Below are 24,742 nucleotides of genomic sequence, written 5' to 3' on the forward strand. Positions count from 1 at the left end.
TATTCAAATATAAACATACACTTCAAAAAATAACATACATCCTCTCCAACCCCCTACCCTACATCCTCTTTAAACCTGCAATAAATACACTTCAAAAAATAAACATATTATAAACCTGGAGCATCTATCGGATGTTTACATTGCATTGAGTTGCATATAAATTTCCTTTTCTCATTTTCTGTTTGATTAAGCTAATGGTCACCAAATTCTTGCCCTTCAAAGTTATGTATTATCTCAATGTTTTCAAGTTCAAAGTGGCAGTTTAAAAAGAAAAAAATACTAGTTATGACACAACCAAATCTACTTGGAGTTGGGTTCAATACATGCAACAAGAAAGAGAAGATAAGGAGAAGGAAGAAGAGAAAAAGAGGGAGACCTTCGAGAGGGAGGTCGGGGTCCGACGACATCACCGAGCAAGGAAGAGGGAGGCTGAAGAGAGAGAGAGAGAGAGAGAGAGAGAGAGAGAGAGAGAGAGAGAGAGATTCAAAAAAGTTTGTGAGGGAGGCTAGGATCCGATGGCATCACTCAAGCAAGGAGGATGGAGGTTGGGGTCTGATGGCATAACCCAAGCAGAGAGGAGGGAGGCCGAAGAGAAAGAGCGAAAAAAAAATTTTCAAAAGGGTCCCTCGAGCCCTAATTATAGACTCAATAACAGTGACATATATTTAATAGTGACATTATCGGTTGTTAAATATTATTGTTAAAGTGGTTTTAACGATAATATTTAACAGCAAAATAATATTATCATTAAAGATGTATCTTTAACGACATCAATTATGTTGTTGTTATAGGTATGTTTATAGCGACGACATATGTATCGTAGTTTATCAATAGTGGCAACATTTATTATTGCCGTTAAAACATCACCGCTATCGACCCTCATCCTCATAGTGGCCATATAATGTCATTGTTATAAATATACCTATAACGGCAATGTCTATGGTTGCCGGTATAAATCTCTTTATAACGGTGACATAGGTAACAGCCATATAATGTTGCCATTACAAACATACCTATAACAGTGATATCTTAAGGCACCATTATAGACATATCTATAATGGCGACATTTATCCAGGGCCAAGGCATTCATGATAATATCTAAAGTCACCGTTATTGCTCAGTCAATCGACGACTTTTTATGTCACCGCTATTGAGATCATTCTTGTAGTGAGGTTCAAAACCGAGTGGTATGATGAATAATAACTGGTGGGGGTCTGCCTAAACCCAGCTTGACTTTCAAAAAAAAAAAGGAATCATCTTCCAAATCGATAGCTCAGGCAATCCTCTTCTACTATCATCTCATCAGATCACGATATACATAAAAATCTCATAGCCCCAGTTGCCTTTACTTGCCAAGAGGACATTTCTTCATCTACTAGGCCTAAGGAAATTTATGGCCCTTAACATGTAAGGTGCGCTTTGATGAATGGGAGAAAAATCAGTGGCAAAATGGAATCCTATTTAGTGAGGCTAGGGCTGTCAAGGGGTCCGGTCAGGGTCGAACTGGACCCACCCATATAATTAATGATCGGGTTCAGGTTTTGGTTTTGCATGGTCACAAAAATGGAATCTTAAACCCAGACTTACATAATAAATAAATAAATAAATATATATATATATATATATTAAAAATACATATAAAATATTTGGGTCAGTTGGGTGCCCGGCAAAAATCATAACCCAAACTCAGCTCACATATTGCTCGGGTTGGGTTTAGGTCAACCTGAATATTATCAGGTCGGCATTTTGCATTCCCATACCTGGAAATTCGGGTTCAGGTCGGGTCGGGTACCCAATACAAACCCCGGTACCCAATACAAACCCGACAGGTTGACAGCCCTAAATGAGGCTTATTAGAAGTTTGGGACATGAGAATTGTGATATAGGCCTCAATTTCTAAGAAATCAATTGCCACCTTTATAAGTTGTAGCGCTAAACACCATTTAAAGGGAAAATATTGTCTACATTTGTGGTTTCCATACCCCTTAGCTGAAACTCATAAGGGAGGTCATGATGACCAAATCTAACCCGATGGTTGTGTTCATCATGGAGAAAATACCAAGAATTGAGCCTTGGTAAAATTACAATTCATTGGGAGATGAAAATTCGTTGTAGGTTGTTGATTTTTTAGCCCCGGAAATTCTGATCCACATTGGAAAAAGATGATTCAAGATCCAGTTTCTACTAAGCCAAACATGTAAATCACATCTGGAGGGTCAGATGTAGGAAAAAAAAGTTTGAGTGTTTCACTGGTGGGCGTGGAATCCACGAGTGTAGCCAACAGATTCTCCCATTTAAAAGCTTATTTCCTTTCCAAAACTTAACAAAACTATGAGACCATCTTTCGCTTTTTTACCTTCTACCAAAACAATTGGGGTGCAGACCCTCCGAGAATTCTCATAATTGGAAATTCTCACATGGGTCATCCATGTAGTTCAGGGTTCAAAAGCTACACATTATTAGACTTGCTTGTCTTTTCTGCTGTCATGTACAATGTTATTCAGATACAACTGAAGCACAAGTTCGAAACCCATGCAAGATCGAAGCTGGAGGCCAGCTAATGTGTGGTCCGTAGGGGGGGGGGGGGGGGGGGGCGGGATTGTTTCCCCTTGGGTTATCCAAAGAAAAAACTCCAACTGAAAAACCAAATGACATTCCATAACACATTGTTAGATAGCCAAACACAACCGCACACTATTTTATTCAGACAAGGGTCAAATTCTTTAGCAAGCACGGAATTTGAACCAGAAATTCCTAGTGACAACGCGCTGCCGTCAAGATTCCGGTGCTCAATCCCAAATGGTATCACCCATCAAGGTTTAATGGGCAGCAAACTATTACAAACACAAGCATCACAACACACGGGTTTATCTATGGTTGCTCAAGACACTAACTTGAGCTTCATAGAGAGAGCATAAAGCTTTGCACTGCCATTATACAAGAAAAGTCCATAGTATATGTTCCCAATCTGGAAGTGTTCCAACCGTAATGACAATACTAAGCAGGGACAGGTTCGCGTTTTCTCTCACTACTGTCTTTGGGAACAAGAGTATCATAGTACTCAACCAACACCTTCCATCCACCAGGGCACATGAATCCATCTGGAGGATTTTCTCGATTCTTTGCAAGAGTACGCATCTGTAAGATGTAAAAGCGATTTTTCAGCTAACAGAATACAAGTTCAAATTTATCAAGAATGAAACACATTTAAAGCCTAGAACATTTTGTAAACCAAGAACTTCTAACTTGATCCCAATTTATTGTAATTTTAAAGATTTTATAATGTCTCAAGGTAATGCAAAATAACACACAGAGTTTGAAAATAAAGCTAATATTTATCAGTGGGGCAACATGGTATAAAGATATGCATCAACTGAAATCCTCACTAGTCATGAAGGGATCCTTGGCCTCATCCAAGAATAATGACAAAAAAACAGGAAAAGAGGACCAACTTTTATCATTTCTTGATATTTATTTATCCACTTCAAATTTTCTTTTAGACATCAACAAGCCTTGGCGAGGCAAACTATCACTGACTGGTTATAAAAGTATTCACAAAACTATCATGAAAAATCTCAGTTCATCAAAGAATCCCTCATCATTAGAAATTTAAATAATCCAAAAAAGCTTAAATCACCTCAAAAATTCAGAAGCTTAAATCACCTCAAAAATTCAGAAGCTAAAGTTGAATTTGCCACAATGGTTTTGACCAAGTCATATAAGTGCAGGTACATGCAATGCTTATTCAAGCAGCTAGTTGTAAATAAATGTCAATCTTTGTATATGGGAATTTAAGCAACAAACTCACCTTAGTTCCTGAGATGAATAGAAAATCCTGGGATCTTGATGGATCAAAGAAAGCCATTTTTTTCTGTGTCTTGTCATATGCAGCTACCTGCACTCAAATTTAACTCCATTATCAACATGAGGATGGAGAGACATTTTACAGATATAAGAGTAGAATACATACCCTAAATGGCAGTATGTTGAGTCTTTCAAGTCCAGGCGCCATGCTTAATACCATTTTCCCATGATCAGCATCATAGAGATCTCGCTTTTCAATGGGATGACCCATGCCAGCTGGGTCTCTTCCCACAATGTAAAAGTTGGCACCTGCATTTATGCGAGCCTTGGCATGCCACTGCACCTCAGTTGGACCAGCATAATGCATGGGGGAAGGGAAAATTGCCACGACTGTTGTCTCTGGATCTAGAACACCATCCTCAAGAACCTGTAGAAAAATAATGCAACCAGTTTTTGAATTTCTAGGCGCAAACTGGAATTTGGCTGTTAAATAGAGAGTAGAGATAGTAAAATGACCTTCTCATGTTGCTTCATCCTCCAAGTAAGAGGAACATCATCTGCTTTAGTGTAGCCCCCCAGAGGATGAAGAAGCAAAACTGGATTTTTGTAGCCCATCTCTAGAAGGCGTCTACGAGTGTCAGTCATAAGTAAGGCATGACCATTGTGAACAGGATTCCTGAGTTGGAAGGCGAACACTGCATCTGCATTTCGTTTTGTGAATTCATCACGCAGCCGAGCTGGGGACAGCCTATATTGATCCAGACCATCATTGTACTTGATTGGCTGTATCACTTCCAGGTCTCCACCTATGAGCCAGTCTCCAGCATTGATTATTGCCTCCTCCACATAAGGAAGTCCACGGGATGTGGTTCCCCATGTCCTAGCAATTCGTTCTTCTTTGTTGTGTTTGAAGATCTCAATGCTGAATAGATTAAGGCAAAACAAAATCTTTTGTCACTGAAAATGAATAGACAGGTCAAAGACTTGTTTCAATAGGAAGCCTTTGCGGAATCCCCATCAGATTTGGTTTTTCAAGAATGGTTGAGTCATGGAAAAATTGCTGCATTTTCCAATTGGTCAACGGGAGGATAAACCAAGATGGATGTTAACATCGGATGAGGAGTTTGTTGTCTCCTTCTATAAAGCTTTGCAATTCCCAATGATGCTTTGGCTTCCAAAGAAGGCACTTTGGGGAAGTTGCATCCCTTTTAGAACCCTCTTGGGTTGGCAAATACTATAAGGGAAGATCAACACAGAATGCCGACTCAAAAGGTGGGGACTCTTTCTTGCAAGTCGGTGCATTTTATGCCAATGTGAGGAGGAAACACTATTGCACTTGTTTTGGGAGTGTGACTTTATGAGAAGTATGTTGAACCGTGCATGGGGGGGCTTCAATTTTAATTGGGTAGATATTTGCTTCCCTAGAGACACTTTGGTTGCATCGCATATGAATCTCAAAGGAAAATGTTGGAAGTTCATATGGCGGGTATGGCTGCTATCAACTTGGAAATTAATTTGGTCTGAGCAAAATCATCATATTTTTAGAGGTCTATTCAGCGACTATGCGGCCACACTTGAACTATTGAGGTGGGAGGTTTCCGATAGAGCACACTCCAAGTGGCTTGGGCAACAGATTGACTGGATTGGGAAGGAGAGAGGGATCTTCTAGTTGCAAAATATGTGGTTTCTTAAAATCTTGTGTTTCATGTTTTTTGCAAAATACTAAATTTCATGTTTGAATGTCTCTTAACGTATGTGTGGACTATCTTTTGGATTTCTTTTTTTGTGATGTGATCAAGCATAAAGATTCAAAAGATGTATTGTGAGATCCTTTTTTAATATAGACGTGTTTTCTATGTTCTCATAAGCTCTTTCTATTATCATGTAAATGTATTATTTCATGCATGTTTGAGTGATATTGTTCTATTAATTAAGACTATTTCAAATGACTTGTGTTAGATTAAGGCATTTTTAGGTATATACCTCAAATAGTCTTTATTGAATAGCATAAGCATGACTTGTTATCATACACTCAAATCTTTTTTTGTGCTTATCTTAGTGGTTTCTTTCTTGTGTATCTTGGAGATTGTATATTCATTGCATTGTGAAGAAAATCTCTTGTTAATGCAATCATACGTGGGTTCATAGTTATGTATGTTATTAAAATCTCTATGGCTTTCTGAACATTTTATCAATAGTGACAACATTTTTATGTTTATGCATAAATCTTAGTTGGCTCTTTGTATCTCACCCACTACTGTTTTGATATTTGTGTGATTGTGCACTTAGCTCTTTGGAATCTCTATATGTTGCCTTTGATTGCCTTATAGTAGATTTAGATCTAAAGATTATATATGTTATTCTTGTCTATTTAATGAGATTTATTGGATTTGTTTTATGAGATGTGCCTTAGTGCACTTGTTTCTTGAGTAATGGACTTATGATTTTTTTAAAGATTCTCAAGCATCGTAATTTGTATGCTTTAGTTATTCAATTTTGTAAAAATTGTCATAAGACATCCTATGTGGCATTGCATGTGATTGCATCGATTAACATATTGATTGTGCATCTAAATGCACTAATTCTTATGATAAGGTTTTCATCTAACTTTATTGGATTTGATTGGAAAGTTATTTTTTCAAATCAGTTATTTTTTCAAATCAGTTATTTGATATGAACTCATCTATTTGTAAATTGATTTCTATGAGTATTTATTGCCTTCTTATGACATTGATTTTGTCCATCACAGAATTTTATATATGATGCATCATCTCTCTTTGCCATGTTGTTGGGTCAGGGTTATCCATTGAGGTAAGTTATGTGTGCATCTCATGTCATCATATCAATCTAGACTCCCAAGGGTTATGAGTGGTGTGTTGTCACTTGTCTTAGGTCTGATTGATGGTTGATTGGCCTCTGAACTCATTATTGTTGGTATTCCAAGTTAGCCGTTGAGGTGAGTTATGTGTGCACCTCAAATCATTTAATCAATTTGCAATTATCAAAGTTTATGATTGTCGTGTTGACACCAGTCTTGGATCTGATTGACAGTTATTTAGCCACTGGATTCATATATGCTTTCGTTGATTCAAAGATGTTTGTTGGGGTGAGTTGTGTACACCTTATTTTATGTCAGTTTAGATTGTCAACTTATGGTTTGGCTTTAACTGACAATTGTTTGATCTCTGGATCTGAGTGTTAAATCACTCATTTGTTGTATAGCCATTGTTATTATGGATGCTTGTAACTCTGTTTATCTGTGATGGTTATCTATTTTTGAAACCATGGTATTTCGAAAGATAGTTAAAGTTGATATTCTTATTAACAACATTAGTATATTTCCATTATAAGTTTTCTTACCTCGATTGTATCTAAGCAACATTATATATAGATAAGAGATGTTTGTTCACACCTTCGTGTGTGTTTTTAGCCCATTGGTGGCATTGTTATTATACTCTTGTTCTAGTAGTTGATACTCATGTTAAGTATCATTATATATAGATAAGAGATGGTTATTCACACTTTTGTGTATTTGTTTAGCCCATAAGTGGCATTGTCATTATACTCTTGTTCTAATAGTTGATATACTCATTTTGAGTGTCATTATATATAGACAAGAGATATTTTATTCACACTTTTGTGTGTGTTTTTAGCTCATAAGCGACATTAAAATTATGTTCTTGTTCTAGTAGCTGGTACACTTGATTTTTGAGGATTGGAGGTCTAGTGAGGTGATTTCTTGTAGTGGTCAAACTAGTGTTTTAATTTACGAAATTCATTCATTATGATGTATGAGATTTTTTAATCTCTTCATAATTTTTTCTAAACTCATTTGCTCTTTTATGAGAAATGGTTGAAATATTTTTATGCATTACTTTAGTTGCATGAGTTATTCCATAATTGATTTCTTGCATAATTTGCATAAATTTATGCTTTTTCAAGCATATATTCAATAAAGAATATATTTTTACTTGTTTGTGTTGCCCTTCGTTGGCTCTTTGTGTTGTCCCATAGTGGACTTCTGCTTTTGCACTTTTGTGCTTATATTATGCCTTCGTGCTTTTATATTGTCCACTCTTGGACATGTATGTGCTTTTGTACTTTGTTTTTATAATTCCACATACTCCATTACATGTTTTTCTAAGCATTTCATTAATATGCTCATAGTGACTATTGTGTGCATCTGATTGTTCTTGAGATTGATCTCACCTTGTATTACTTTTTGATAAAATTGGTGTTTGTATACTCCTATTGTATTTGTGTGGATCCTCATTGGGATCCCTTTTTTTCCACTTGTTTTCTAAACATATGTTATCTCTTAAAATTGGTCCATAAGTGACTTTTTTTTAGTTTTATGGCTAATATTGCTTTTAAAATGAAATTGATCTATGTGTATTTGATTTTTCTTAAATCTTTTATTGAGTAATTGAAATCATTTCTTAATTTCCACTGTATAAAAATGATTAGCTATATCCTTGTGAGTTACTTGTTCATGATATTGATAATGTTGAAAATTTATGTCTCTTATACAGTAATCTGCCTTTTGTGAGAGATATATGTGCGCATGATTTTCATGAATGATTAAAGTAATAAATGACTATCATGTTTGAAATTAATAATTTTTTCAAAATTAATTCTTTCTCTAAATGTTTTTTTTTTGAAAAAATGTTAAATTGACTTATTTTCTATATATTATATCTTTGTGTGTTTGGCCATCATCTCTCCATAATATATATATATATATATATATATATATATATATATATATATATATATATATATATATATATATATAGCTATCTCTTGTTAGATTGCTCTTGTTTTGTTGTTTGTATAGGTTCTCCAAATATTAGTGCTATTGATGATTCTAAAGACATTTCGAGCATATCAATAATTGATGATATTAAAGATCCTTTGTCTAATGGAACATATGATTGAACACCATCTAAAGAAGCACCAAATGAAAGAAATTGTGAAGTTTATGAAGACATTTTATGTAATAGGTTTCTCATTTTGTAATTTGTCTCACTGTAAGTTTGAGAGAGGATGTTAAGAATGATGTATTCTTTTATATATATATATATATATATATATATATTAATATAATATATAATATATATTTATATATTTTATGTATATATACAAATATACATTATATATGTTTAGTCAACATATGCTCACTAAAGTCAACATTGGTTGACTTTTAGCCATTGGATAGAAAGGGTTTTCTCTTCTCCCTTTACTCTCTTCTCCCCTCTATAAATAAGTGGGTGTGTGCATATATGAGGTTAGTGAGAGTGATGGGTGAGGCTCTTTTATAATTTTTCATTTCTTCTGTATTATTTGAATTTCATACTTAATGAAATTGATTATTTTAAGCCTTGTGTTATATGGGTATTTCCATTGTAAATGAGTGTTTAACTCAGAGTTACCGGAAGTGCCTAGGTAAGTGGGGAAGCACGAAATGTCATGCTTCCGAAATGCGCAGGGAAGCATCATTTTTTAATGGGAAGTGTGCTTCCTTTTTATGGGAAGCGCGCTTTCCCCTTGCTTCCCTCATTTTTTTCATTTTTTTTGTATTTTTTATTTTTTCACTTCCCCCTCGCTTCCGGTTCGCTTTCTAAATCGCTTCTGAGACGATTCCTGATTCTCTCCTAAGTGGTCCCACGCTTCCTGCTTCCTAAAATTTTGAAAGTGCCTCGCTTCCCATATCGCTTTCTGCTCCCGCTTCCTCAACTGGCAACCATGGTTTAACTACATTATATTCTTAACTCATGGGACGCATTCAGTAGTGCATTGGGATTTGTACCATTACGTGACAAGATGTTTGTTGAGATCAGTTGTGTGCACCTTGTTTTTTGTTAGTTTTGATTGTCGGCTTATAGTTTGACTCTAACTAACAATTGTTTGATCTCTAGTTTTGTGAATGTGTTGTATTACTCATTTGTATATTTGGTCATTGTTATTATGATGGATGCTTATGTTTATCTATGATGACTATCAATTTTTGAAACCATGGTATTTTGAAAGATTATTAAAATTAATATCTTTATTGGTGACATTAGTTTGTTTTCATTACACTATCTTACCTCGTGTGCTTTCTCCTATTATGTCTCTTATTTAAGTGTGTGTCATTTTATGTAGACAATAGATGTTTTTCAATGTGGTGAGTTGTGTGCACCCATTGATGTTATTTGCAATTTTACGATCATTTGTGAGGTGAGGTATGTGCACCTCTTGTGGTTGTAGCTTGTTTGTATTTTTAGGGAGCTTGTATTGCCTATGCATGGCTACAAGAATGATTAGGTTGATATTTGTGTTCAGTTTGTTGGTAGATGGTCACTAACATTTGTATTGTGCTCTTGTTCTAGTAGTTTATACACTTGAATTTTAAGGTTTGAAGGTCTAGTAAGGTGATTGCTTGTGGTGGTCGAACTATCGTTGAGGTTTGCAAAATATAATTTCTTTATATTTGTGGGATTTTTTAAATCTCTCCATAAAATTTCTATTTTTTTTTCAATCATTTGCCCTTGTAATAGAAAATGGTTATTGAAATATTTTCATACATTTTGTATTTAATTGCATGATTAAGAATATTTTAAATTTGTCCCATGATTGGTTTGTCTTGCGTGATTTACATCATGATATGCCTTGGTTGTATAGGATGCTATATTTTGAATATATTTATAGATATTGTTTCTATTGTTGAGATTTAAATTGTTATGATCAGTTTGAGTCTTTATATCTCTTCGAGACAATGTTTGCCATTATTTCAAAATATCTCTTGTTATGATTTGTATGCAGGATTTTGAACTTCCGCATTATTTTCAGTGTGTTTAATATGGCTACTTGTTTTTTGAAAAAACCTTCTTCATGCATTAATTATTGTTTGAAAATCCATATTCCATGCCTTTTATTCATTAATATGATAGATATATGTGTATTGACTTTGAAAAATGCATGCTTTCATTAATGTTTAAAGTGATTAATAAACTTATCTTTGAGATATTTTATGAATGCATCTCTCCTTTTCTGATAATATGCAATTATGTTCTCTTATTAATTAAGAAGTCATGATTTCTTAAATTAATATTTTTTTTCAAAATTAATGCTGAAATTTTCCTTTTTAAATAATTTTGAAAATTATTAAATTATCTTATTGAATATTTTCTATATACTATATTTTTTGTGTGCTTAGCCTTCCTCTCCACATAATATATATAGTTAATATTAAAATCTTATTTTATGATTTATGATATATATATATATGTGTTGTTTATAGTTGGGATGTTTTCGTTAGCTCTATTTACATGTTCTCAAGTATTGATGATATTGAAGACCCCAAAGACTATTTTTATAACAGAGCATATGTTTGAAGATCAAGAGCACCTCTTAAGGAAACAACAAATGGAAGAACTTGAAGTCAAAATAAAAACCTTTAATGTAATGGAACCTTTATTTGTATTTGCAAACTTACGGTGAGTCAATGTAAATTTGAGGGGTGGTGTTAAGATGAATGTAATATATATATTATATATTATAAGTCAACTTAGGTTGACTTTAACTAGCCGTCTCCAACGGCTAGATAAGCTCTCTCTTTACTCTCCTCTTTTCTATATAATGGTGGGTGGGTGTATATGTGAAGGTTGAGAGAGTGAATGGGTAGTTTTAGGTCTATAAGTGAGTGTACTTGTTTAGTGAGGGTATTATGTATTTTTTATTTTCTCTATTAATGAAATTATTCATTTATTCACATTCCTTGTGTTTCATGTTTAGTACTTATGTTTTTGGCCAATGCATTATGTTTTAATTCTTGGAGTTCATTTTGGAGTGCATCGGGATCTGTGCCATTTTGTGACATAAGACATCTAGGAGCTAGATATACTCTTCTATATCACTTGGGTGCGAGTACATGCACGAGTACGGAGGGTATGGCACAATTTCAAAAAATGTAGGTACAGGAACACGATAAATACAAAATAAACTAAATATAATCTAAATATATATGCTATATCTAAAATATTTATTATATACTGAAAAATAATTATAAACTGAAAATATAATTATAAATGATAAATTAAATACCAACGTGTATGTACGAACGGTAAAATGGTGTGTTCGGGTGTCGACGCGTGTCGACATGGGTACGGAGGGCAAAATGGAGTGTCTAGGTACCATAGGTACTATGTCCCTTTATATATATGTGTGTGTGTGGGTAAGGAACCCCTTGTCAGAACTCATAGTGGGAGGTTGTTTTGAGTCGTTTGACCAAATCTAACTTCATAGATATGTTCAACACGATCAAAATAGTAGGAATTGACTCGGATCATATTTTTAGATATAAAAACTATGATTTTATTGTCATTGAAAATTTGGTAAAATGTAGGTTGTTTACAAGGGAGATAGTCATCCCACTAAATGGTCCACCCAGCTGTCCTCACCTTCAAAACTAGTATTTAGAGATGTTTTTTGGCAAATCTGATTGTACAGATGTGATCTTCATAGTGGAAACCTATAAAGAATCTTGAATCAATTTTTTTTGTTGTGTAGATAAGATTTTGTAACAGAAAAATTCATAAATTTTAAAATTGTTGATTTTAGATCCAAAGACTCTTGAATCAAATTTGTCGGTGTGTAGATAGGATTTTATCACATGAAAAAATTTATAAATTTTAAAACCATTGTTTTATAGATCCTTGCAAAATCCTATTTATACATAAAAAAAAAAGTTGACCCAAGAGTATGTTTATAGGTTTTCCACCATGGAGATCACATCCGAACAATCAGATTTGCTGAAAAACATCTTGAAATATAACTTTTGAATGTAAGGACAGGTAGATGGACTATTTAGTGGAAGGACCATCCCCCCTCCCATGTTGTGAATGAATTGTCACAAACCTTGTAGATGTGTTCGGGATGGCCCGTTTGCTAGAAATCGATACTTGAATAATGCATTTTCGATGAAAAATGTGATTTTTGAGGCTTGAATATTTAAAAAAATCCAGGTCATTGATTTTCCAACCCTATAAAAATCTACTCAATTTTCATAATTGAATGATTTAAGAGCTTATTTTTACAAAATAAAAACACATAGAACATATCTATAGGATCAAATTAAAAAGAAAGGGTCTCAGTTCATCCAAAACAGAGTTGCCAGTCAAGGAAGCAGGAGCGGGAAGCGAGGCACTTTCAAAATTTTAGGAAGCGGTAAGCGCGGGACGACTTAGAAGCGAACCAGGAAGCAACCTAAGAAGCAAGGGGAAAGCGAAAAAAGAAAAAAAAATAAAAATGAAAACACAAAAAAATAAAAAAAAGAAGGGGGTGCGAGGGGGGAAGCACGCTTCCCAACACATTTTGAAAGCACCACGTTTTGTGATTCCAAAACGCGCTTCAGGATAGCACGCTTCCCCATGCCCTATGGCGCTTCTGGTAGCCCTAATCTAGAAGCATGGACCATTGTATATATATATATATAGTGGGTTCAAAATCCATGAGTGAAAAGCTTTAATTTTTTTGGCAGATCTGACACTAGATATTATCCACATGTTTGGTTTAATAGAAAGCAGCCTTTGGATCATGTTTCCTTGATATGCATGTGGTTGAAGAATGAGCAGCCTACGATGTACTGAATTTTCATCCTTCAAAGCATTGTACTTTTACATCAAGAAAACATGACAATGTTAATTCCTACTATTTTGACCATGCCGAATATATCCATGGAATCAGATTTGGTCCAAACAACAGCCCTGTAGGTCTCAACTAGGAGGATAACATTTGCTACCCTCCTGGATAAGGAACCCCCTAGCTGGAATTCATAGAGAGAGGTTGTTTTGACCAAATCAGACCTCATGGATGTATTCAACATGATCAAAATACTAGTAGGACCGGATCCTTGGATCATATTTTTTTAATGTAAAAATATGTTATTGTAGGTTGTTGATTTTTCAACCTTTGTAAAATTTGACATACACGTCAGAAAAACATGATCCAAAGGTCAGTTTCTACTAAACTTAATTTGTAGATGACATCTGGAGGGCCAGATGTGAAAAATAAATAAAAATATTATATTTTTTCACTAGGGGGTTCCTTACCCATAAAACATTAATATATATATATATATATATACATATATATATATATCATAATCACCTGTATCATTAAAGGTAATTTCTCAGCGAGGGTATTTCTAGGAGATATTTTCAAAAGTTGATAAATTTCAGGAATATCTTGGTAATATATAAAAATATATATAAAAATTCTAAAAAATAAGTAAAAATATAAAAAAGTAAAAAGTAAAATAAAACTAACACAAAGACCTTATAAAACCTTTTAAAACTCTTAAAACATGCTTATACTTTTATTTCCTATGTTACCCTTTAAAACTTTTTAAAACCCCATGTTTTAAAGTTTTGAATAATTTCCAAAATGCCGTTTTTCTAGAAAGGGTCCCTAATAACACTCGATTTGGGGATTTTCTCAAATCTCACCCAATAGTCGAGTTTTTTTTAAATCATTATGTTTTTATTAATAGAAACTAATATTAATTTCTTTTTGTTTTTAAAATTCTATTTTTCATATTTTTTGAAAACAAGATATTTTGAAAAAAATCATGAAATGTGCAAAACCCATCAATTTGATTTGGTTTTTGAACCAAATCAAACCAAATTTTGAGGCCAAGGTTGTTTTTTTTATTATAGTGATTTTCCAAATTTTTATCTTTAATAAATTTGGGGCCTTATTTAAAAAGAAAATTTTGAAAATAGACAGAGCTTTCAATAGCGATATTATCGCGAGATATATAATTTGCTGATATATTGAAAAAATATCACAATTTATTCCCGATATTATTGACTACCTTGAAATAGTTGATAATATCATGATATTTTCAATATATTGGTGACTCTGATATATATATATATATATATATATATATATAAGTGCTTCTATGGTGGTATTGTACCACCATAACTTATGGTAGTATACACTTGATTTGCATAGATCTAAGCTCCAAAAACAAAATCTAACCTTTGAATCATGTTTAGCATGCTCTACTTACTATTTTCATGTGTTAAAGTTATTGAAATATGATGTTTTATACCATTTCTAAACCACCCTTATTTTCATGAATTGCAAGCATTGAGTTTTACTATCTCAAAAATGAAATCTTATGGTCAGTGTTGTTAAAAATGCACCTCAAGGTGCAAAAAGCATGCCTAGCCTCAAAGCGAGGCTCCTTGTGGCTTGAGGCACATATAAAAAGCAAAAAGATCTTGAGGCATACGCCTCAAGGTGAGGCACACCTATTTTTTAAATGGTGAAATGAGAGCTTTGACCCCCATTTGACCAATTTTTGAGGGCAAATAGGGAGGCCCCCAACCCTAATTAGGGTCGGGGGCCTCCCTTTTTTTTTGTCTCTCGCGCTAGTTGATGCACACTGGTTTAATTTAGTGAATTGTACACTCATGTCAGTTGTTTAATTCCTTGTTCTCTCGCTCTCTCTACTCTTTTCTCTCTCGTCTCTCCTTGCACTCTTCTCTCATGTCTCTTCCTGCTCTCTCGTCTCTCGCTCTAGTCTGCTCTCTCATCTCTCATTGTTTCTCGTCTCTCGCTCTCCCTCTCCCTCTCCCTCTGCCGACAAGAAGAAGAGAGGTATGCAATTTTTTTTTCTTTTTTCCTCTTTTTATCTCTTACTCTTCATCTTTTTCTTCTCTTTTTTCCCCTTTTCTTTCCCCTTCCCTTTTCTTTTTTTTCTGTTATGTTTTCTCCTCCTCCTCTGAGCTCTCGCCTGCCACTCTCTTTGTTTTTCTTCTTCTTCTTTCCTTCCATTTTTCTTTTTTCCATTTTCAGTTATGCTGCCAATTTGGTTTTATGCCTGGAAGATCAACTATGGAAGCTATACATCTTCTTAGACAACTTATTGAAAGATATAGAGAGAGGAACAAAGATTTGCATATGGTTTTTATTGATTTAGAGAAGGCATACGATAGAGTACCTAGGGACGTTCTCTGGTGGACAATGATGAAGAAAGGTGTTTCTCTCAAGTACATTAGTATAATTAAAGATATGTATGAAGGAGTAGTAACCAATGTCCGCACTTGTGGAGGGGTGACAACCAATTTTCCGATAACGGTTGGGTTACATCAAGGATCTGCTTTAAGCCCTTTCCTATTTGCGATAGTGATGGATGAGCTTACGAGATCAATTCAAGAAAATGTACTGTGGTGTATGTTGTTTGCTGATGATATTGTTTTGATTGATGAGTCTAGAGCTGGGGTTAATGCTAAGTTAGAATTATGGAGACAGACATTGGAAGCTAGAGGTTTTAAGTTGAGTAAGAGTAAGACTGAATATATGGAATGTCGGTTTAGTAAGCAACGAAGTAGTGATGGGAGTGTAGTGAAGCTTGGTGAGCAAGATATACCGGTGAATGATTATTTCAAATATTTGGGATCCATCATTCAAAAGTATGGAGAAATTGATGGAGATGTAAATCATAGGATAAAGGTTGGGTGGATGAAATGGAAAAGTGCTACTGGAGTGCTGTGCGATCGTAGAATGCCATTGCGGTTGAAGGGAAAGTTTTATAGGACGACTATTAGACCCGCTTTACTATATGGTACAGAATGTTGGGCTGCCAAGAGACATCATATTCAAAAAATGAGTGTAGCTGAGATGCGGATGCTTAGATGGATGTGTGGAAATACAATAAAAGATAAGATTCGGAACGAAGAGATACGTAAGAAGGTAGGTGTTGCACCCATTGAAAATAAGATGCGAGAGAATCGTTTACGGTGGTTTGGACATATTCGGCGAAGGCCTAATGATGCTCCAGTTAGAAGGTTAGAGAAATGGGAAAATATATTAGTTAAAAGAGGTCGGGGTAGGCCTAGGAAGACTTGGATGGAGATGATAGGAAAGGATATGAATGCTTTGAACCTCACCAAGGACATGGCGTTGGATAGAAATGATTGGAGGAAAAGGATTCATGTGGAAGACCCAAAATGAATTTCTTTTTTGGTTCATATCGCTGACCCCAATTGTTTTGGGATGAAGGCGTAGTTGTTGTTGTTGTTGTTGTTGTAGTTATGCTGCCAATCCCGTTATGCTGTGTAGTTTTTTTCAATCATATTAATCTTGTTATGCATTGTAGTTAATCGTGCCAATCTTGTATATAATCTTGTTAATCTTGTTTTTCCTGTTATGTTGTATATTTTGCTATCAATTCTGTTATGTTGTATATTTTGCTATCAATTCTGTTATGTTGTGTAGTTTTTTTCATTGTTTCTAAGTTATATAGTTAGTTTCTCAATTATATAATCCGATTCTAAGTTATATAATCAGTTTCTTAGTTGTTTTTACATGTTAATCTCTTATTTTTTAGTATTTATTTGAGATTTTCTATTTCTTATTGGTTGTTGCTTCATCAATAAAGCACTTTATTTATTTATTTATTTATTTGTATTTTTAAATTTTTTTATAGTTTTTTTAATCATGTTATGATGTGTAGTTTTTTTTTGCATCAATATAATTAGTTTCTAATTTATATAATTAGTTTCTTAATTATATAATTAGTTTCTCAGTTATATAATCAGTTTCTTAGTTACTTTTGCATGTTAATCTTATATTTTTTAGTATTTATTTAAGATTTTCTATTTATTATTGGTTGTTGCTTCATCAATAAAGCATTATTTTATTTATTATTATTTTTCGATATTTTTTATAGTTTTTTTAAGTTTTCAAAAAAAAAATTGAGACTTATGCTTTACGCCTCGGCTCAATTTTTTGTGGAGCGCCTTGCTACGCCTCAACGCTTTTCACAACATTGCTTATGGTGTATTAAACATGAAAAAACCTTCTAATATATTAAATAAATCATGTTAAACACCTATGTGTGATTAGATTTACCATTTGATGACTATATTTATGTAAACAAGAGTGTGTACCACCGTATGAAATCATGGTAAATAACCGCTATATATATATATATATATATATATATATATATATATATATATATATATATATATATATATATATATATATATATATGAGAAGGAGAATGGTCTAGTTAAGACCCTCTAAAAAACATACTTTCAAGTATTTTTTGCCCAATCTGAACCACTAGATGTATTTATCATTGCTTATTTACTAAGAAACAAGTATTCTTTCAATTTTTTTGATGAAAAAATGTAAATATTTTATCATCAAATTTTAGTATAATATCAACCATTGATTTTTTTAACTCCGCCTGTGTATAACTATTTAGTTATACACTGCCGGTCCCAAGCCCGAATAAAGGAGGAGGGTTGCGGTAGGCCAGTGACAGCCAACATAAAAACTTAGTCATATCCTATGAATATGAACCAATATGAGAATTTTGTTGGGGTGTTCCCAATTGAGTGACGCGTTGTACTCTATAGGCTCGAAGGCAGTGATAAATGGGCAAGGGTTGCTAGGTCGTCGCCCAGAAGCGACGCGTCACACCGGCGCCCGGGTGTCGTGTCAAATAGAAAAGGGTTCCCTCACTTTGTTGGACGGGTGGGGGTAAAGAAGTTAGTCCAAGACCATAAAATTAGGTTAGCCACTTGGAACATACGACCTTTAACTGGTAAGTTGGTAGAGTTAACAGATGTTATGTGTAGGAGAAAGATTGATATTTTATGTCTACAAGAGACCAAATGAGTAGGTGACAAAGCAAAAGTGATAGAACCATGGGGATATAAGATTTGGTATACAGGAATAAATAGGAATAGGAATAGGAATGGAGTAGGGATTGTTATGAGTCGTGAGTTTATAGATAATGTAATTGAGGTCCGTATGAAAGGTGATAGGATTTTACTTATTAAATTAGTATTAGGTACGGATATTATTAATATTATTAGTGTTTATGCACCTCAAGTAGGTTTAGATGATTCCAATAAGCGTCAATTTTGGAAAGATTTAGATGGAGTAGTACAAGGGATATCTTATGGAGAAAAGCTTTTCATCGGCGGTGACCTTAATGGACATTTAGGCATTAGTAGGGATGGATTTGAGAGTATCTATGGAGGCTATGGTATAGGAGAAAAAAACGAAAGTGGAGAAAGGATTTTAGATTTTGGTTTGTCCTATGATATGATTGCAGCAAACACTTGGTTTAGGAAGAAGGAGTCTCACCTAGTAACATTTAAAAGTGGGGTTAATACGAGTCATATAAATTTTTTCCTACTTAGAAAGAGAGATAAGGGTTGTTGCATCGATTGTAAGGTTATACCGAGAGAAAGTGTAGCTACACAACATAGAGTCTTAATTTTAAATCTTAGAATTAGACAATGCCGCAAAAGGGATAGACATAGGATAGATCCTAGAATTAAGTGGTGGGCACTGAAAGAAACTAAACAAGGAATGTTTGTAGAGCAGGTAGTTAAGGAAGTTGATTGGTGTCTCGAAGAGGATTCAGAATCAATGTGGAATAAGATAGCGGGTGGCATGAGAAAGGTGGCTAAAGAGGTATTGGGTGAGTTTAAAGGCGGTGCACCACTAGGTAAGGATACATCATGGTGGAACAAGGATGTCAAATTAGTTATTAAGGTTAAAAGAGAGTGTTATAGAAATCTAAGAGTCGTAATAATGAGAATTTGGAAAAGTATATGATAGCAAAGAAGGAAGCTAAAAAAGTAGTTCGAAACGCAAGGGATAAGGTATATAAGGAGGTTTATGACAAGTTGGATACCAAAGAGAGCGAAAAGAATATTTATAGGCTTGCAAAGATAAGAGATAGGAAATCGAGGGATCTGGGTATGGTTAGATGTATCAAAGATGAAACGCAAAGGGTTCTAATCAAAGATGAGGAGATTAAGGAGAGATAGAAAGATTATTTTGATAAGCTATTTAATGGAAGTCATGCACAAGATCTTGGAGACTTCTCCATTCCTTTTCATGAGATGAATCGTGACTTTATGCGCAAGATTCAAAAGAAAGAAATTGCAGAGGCTTTGAAGAAAATAAAATCAAGAAGGGCAGTTGGCCCAGATGGTATACCTATCGAGGCTTGAAAATGCTTGGGAGAAAAAAGTTAATAATAGTTGACAAATCTTTTTAACAAGATTTGGCGGACAAATAAGATGCCTAATGAGTGAAGGAAGAGTATTTTGGTGTCTCTATATAAGAATAAGGGTGATATACAAGATTGCACAAACTATCGTGGTATAAAACTCATGAGTTATACTATGAAACTTTGGGAGAGGGTGATTGAGTCTAGGTTGAGGAAGGTTGTCATGATATCGGAGAATCAATTTGGTTTTATGCCTGGAAGATCAACTATGGAAGCTATACATGACAACTTATTGAGAGAAATAGAGAGAAGAATAAAGATTTGCATATGGTTTTTATTGATTTGGAGAAGGCATACGATAGAGTACCTAGGGACGTTCTCTAGTGGACAATAATGAAGAAAGGTGTTTCTCTCAAGTACATTAGTATAACTAAAGATATGTATGAAGGAGTAGTAACCAATGTCCGCACTTGTGGAGGGGTGACAACCAATTTTCCTATAACGGTTGGGTTACATCAAGGATCTGCTTTAAGCCCTTTCTTATTTGCTATAGTGATGGATGAGCTTACGAGATCAATTCAAGAAAATGTGTTGTGGTGTATGTTGTTTGCTGATGATATTGTTTTGATTGATGAGTCTAGAGCTGGGGTTAATGCTAAGTTAGAATTATGGAGACAGACATTAGAAGCAAGAGGTTTTAAGTTGAGTAAGAGTAAGACAGAATATATGGAATGTCGGTTTAGTAAGCAACGAAGTAGTGATGGGAGTGTAGTGAAGCTTGGTGAGCAAGAAATACCGGTGGATGATTGTTTCAATTATTTGGGATCTATCATTTAAAAGTATGGAGAAATTGATGGAGATGTAAATCATAGGATAAAGGTTGGGTGGATGAAATGGAAAAGTGCAACTGGAGTGTTGTGCGATCGTAGAATGCCATTGCGGTTGAAGGGAAAGTTTTATAGGACGACTATTAGGCCTGCTTTACTAATGGTACGGAATGTTGGGTTGCCAAGAGACATCATATTCAAAAAATGAGTGTAGCTGAGATGCGTATGCTTAGATGAATGTGTGGAAATACAATAAAAGATAAGATTTGGAATGAGGAGATACTAAGAAGGTAGGCGTTGCACCCATTGAAAATAAGATGAGAGAGAATCGTTTACGGTGGTTTGGACATATTCGGCGAAGGCCTAATGATGCTCCAGTTAGAAGGATGGAGAAATGGGAAAATATATTAGTTAAAAGAGGTCGGGGTAGGCCTAGGAAGACATGGATGAAGATGATAGGAAAGGATATGAATGCTTTAAACCTCACCGAGGACATGGCATTGGATAAAAATGATTGGAGGAGAAGGATTCATGTGGAAGACCTAGAATGATTTTCTTTTCTGGCTCATATCGCCGACCCCAATTGTTTTGGGATGAAGCCGCAGTTGTTGTTGTTGTATCAACCATTGATTTTTTTTACCTCTTTAAAATACACATTTGAGCATAGAAAATATTAATCAAATACATGCCCCCTATTGTGTAAACGAAAAAAGGGGTAGGATCTGGTGAGTCCTAACCTAGATCTGACTTTGAGGTACGGGTATCGGGTTCGGACCCAAGTCTAATAGGGTCCACAATAAGGAAAGTCATACCTGGGTTCTATAAGGATTACATGAACCAAACTTGGTCCATACCCTATAAAATAATATTTTTTATCTCTTTTATATTGAAAAATCACAAATCTTAATCGAAACTCGAATCGGGCTCGGGTCGTATAAAATTTCACAAACCATACATGGCTCTATATAATAATTGGATCCTTTGTATCATACTCAAATTCTAATCGGGCCTTCTTACCCTATAGGTTTGGTACGGGTTGGGTCCAAGTCAAACCTGACCCATTGAAACCCCTATATATATAGGAAAATGAGAAGCTTCCTGATGCCATCCATGTTCGACCTGTACCAGATGGGTTTTTTCCTAATTTTTTGCATTTTTTCAAAATTTTAACCTTACAGGTGTGTTCTACATGCTTGTTTTCATAGGAATCGAGTCTTGGATCATTTGATTATGATACGTAGATAGGTTTTTATCTATGTCACATGGGTGCAAGTATAGGTGCAGAGCAATTTAAAAAATTTTGGACACGAGATATATAGATATATAACAATAATAAGATTGCAAATTTTAAAGCAAAAATAAAAAAAGTAATTTTATTGAAGTAACAACACAAACTTACCAAAATATAATACATAAAGAAGCTTGTGAGTGTGATAACAACAAAACTTATCATAAATCTATCTCATTGTCTGAATTAGAGGGAAGAACATGATCGAGGTAGTCCATGTTGAGAGTATGCAAATCATGTGATACCGTCTTCGATATGGACCCGACCCGAGTCCAAATTAATTTTAATAAATGGATAAAAATAGACTCGGTCAAAGTTGATCGAGTCCAAAATATAGACGGACTTGGCCCCGGTGTGTTGACCGAGTCCAACACTTAGTTGACCATGTCCGAAGCTGCACATGTGTCGGGGCGTGTCGATGCGAGTGTGTCGACCTTTTAGTCAAGTCCGTGTGACTTAGGTTTTTATAAGGTTTCAAAATCCACAGTCTACAAATTTTTTTAAAATTTTGAGGGTCCAAACACCATTTTTTTCATCCAAAATGCATGATCAGGAGTCAATTTCTAGTAAATCAAGGAAGGTCAGATTTAAAAAAAAAAAGCCCATCCGGTACGGGTCAGGCAGGGATGAGGTCGGTATATATATAAAGAGAGAGAGAGAGAGAGGGAGAGAGAGAGAGAGAGAGAGAGAGAGAGAGATACTTTGTGACTTCCGTAACAGATAAATATAAATGGTTATCATATGTTAACATTGCGTCCATGTCAGACACCACCATCATATAACAAACAGACAATCCAGGAAAGAACAAAAACAGCTATATACAGTGCTTGGTGCAGCACTACACATTAGTACTGTGGCCACCCAAATGCCCCCTCAACACAGTAGAAAACAAAGACCCGTCCTGTTTCATCAATCATGGAGCTCACTTATATCCATCATAATCTAATAATAATATATCTCTAGAAACAAACAACGCCACCCAGCATAGCCGCCCCAAAAGGATTAAAATAAGTGGAAAATTAAGAAAATTAAAGAAGAAACAGAGGCCTAATGGTTCCATTCCACCGACCATAAAAGAAGGTTTTAAATAGATCAACAAAAGCAAATAAGGCAAATAAGAAAACCAGAAACAACAGAACACCCAAGTCACAGAAGCACTTACTCGTTGAGGATAGCGACCGGATTCCGGCCGGCCCCGTCGAATAGGGCGACGCTCCTCGCGTTCCCGATCGCCTGCTTCTGCAAGTCGTCGACGGCGAGCACGATCGGCACCGACATGTTCACGAGCGAGCCGTCGGCGAGCCGCATCGAGTTGAAATGAAGAGTTTGGAGGAACTCGGACTGCCTCATGAACCCGGAGAGCGGGCTAGCCCACCCCTCGCTGAGGACATGGGCCCACTCGAGGTCGATCCGGGAGAGCTTGATCCTCGGTAACGAGAGGGCCTCCCGGCGCCTCTCGTCCCGCCTGGGCTCTGGGACCATGAGGTCGACGAGGCGCCCTCCGTCCGGCTCGATCAACCCGCACCGAGCCGGGCGGAAACCGCGCCGTTTTTGCCCAGAATCTAGGGAGAAATCAATTCCCAGGTGGAAATTGAGCGATTTGGGGAATTGGGTGATCGTTTTCCTGCGCTGGGGAGTTGGACTTTGGTAGGAAATGGCGGGGGTTCCGGCGAGGAAGGTTGCCATGGACGCCATTGCTGATGGTTGGGGGGGTGGGGGGAGCACTACAAGGAGCCCGGTATTTGTATGTGATGGGGCGGCGGCTCCTGTCCCTCACAATTCAAAATATGACGATCTTGTCCCAATAAATTTTTAATAACGGATGTATTCTCCAAGGACCAAGGTTGAAACGTTTCTTTATTTTATGGGCGTTTGTGAGAAGGGGCGTTGGTGGTGTATGCTTGACGAGGATTTTACCAAGACTGGACAAGAATCACTTCATCTATAAGTTTAACGCGAGGGAGTCCGGCCCATTAAGTGACATCAAAATAACTGAACAATATATATATAACTGAACATATTAGGCCCCATTTTTCGGCCCCTTCTGCTCTATAGTTTTGAAGTGTTTTACGATAGATCTGAACCGTTAAATGTGTTTATCATTCTCGGTTTAGTGGAAATCGACTCTTGGATCATGTTTTTAGCTGAAAAACACTAGTGCCTTAATAGCCATTGACTTTGGATCACCAGACAAACCTGTATACACTTCAGATTCAGGTGATCCAAAAGCTGGTCCACACTAAACAAAACCTATAGATCACATCTATGGTATTGGTATTAGATGTGAAAAAAAAAAAAAACCTTTTTTTTAAGGGGACAGAACAAGAAAGTGGGTAGAAGGAGCGCATTATATATATATATATATATACATGAAAACCGAATGGGTTTCCGTCAAACAAGGCCAGGTCGTGCATCTAAAAAACTCCAAAAAAGGTTTTTAGCATAGCCACCGCTAAAGGTTGTTAAACACACACACACACACACATATATATATATATATATATATATATATATATATATATCACTAGAATAGGATAACCAAAATATGAGATTTGGAAATATGGGCAGTTTCAACACTTTTTTTGCAAATCCAACCATGTGGATGTACTTGGCATGATAAATTTGCTAGGAATCAACTATTGGATCTTGTACTTTCTATGAAAAATATGATTTTTGAATTCTTGAATATTTATGAAAAATATGAGTCATTGATTTTAAAACATTAAAAAAATCTCATTTATGCAACAAAATCTGATGATATATATATATATATATATATATATATATGTG

The 24,742-nt window shown here is 35.3% G+C and overlaps 1 protein-coding gene across 1 annotated transcript; it reads right to left on the minus strand.

Annotated features, from left to right (window-relative positions):
* Positions 1-2,672: 2,672 nt before the first annotated feature.
* Positions 2,673-23,660, minus strand: LOC149827750 (ATP sulfurylase 1, chloroplastic-like). The gene is made up of 5 exons (XM_090019593.1): positions 23,115-23,660; positions 4,321-4,726; positions 3,971-4,231; positions 3,809-3,895; positions 2,673-3,138 (listed from the first exon to the last, which is right to left on the minus strand). Exons 1-5 carry the CDS (start codon positions 23,645-23,647, stop codon positions 2,998-3,000), a joined length of 1,428 nt encoding a protein of 475 aa, XP_089875719.1. The 5' UTR covers positions 23,648-23,660; the 3' UTR covers positions 2,673-2,997.
* Positions 23,661-24,742: the final 1,082 nt, after the last annotated feature.

Source organism: Nuphar pumila, chromosome 10, assembly GCF_984573655.1.
Source record: "Nuphar pumila chromosome 10, dmNupPumi1.hap1.1, whole genome shotgun sequence".
In the NCBI taxonomy this organism is placed as follows: domain Eukaryota; kingdom Viridiplantae; phylum Streptophyta; class Magnoliopsida; order Nymphaeales; family Nymphaeaceae; genus Nuphar; species Nuphar pumila.

Excerpts from the sequence above, each read along its gene's own strand:
- LOC149827750 (XM_090019593.1), bottom strand. The coding sequence starts at position 23,647 with ATGGCGTCCATGGCAACCTTCCTCGCCGGAACCCCCGCCATTTCCTAC. Across the intron at positions 4,232-4,320 it reads GGATGAAGCAACATGAGAAG|GTTCTTGAGGATGGTGTTCT; the intron begins GTCATTTTACTA and ends ATTTTTCTACAG. Across the intron at positions 3,139-3,808 it reads TATTCATCTCAGGAACTAAG|ATGCGTACTCTTGCAAAGAA; the intron begins GTGAGTTTGTTG and ends TACATCTTACAG.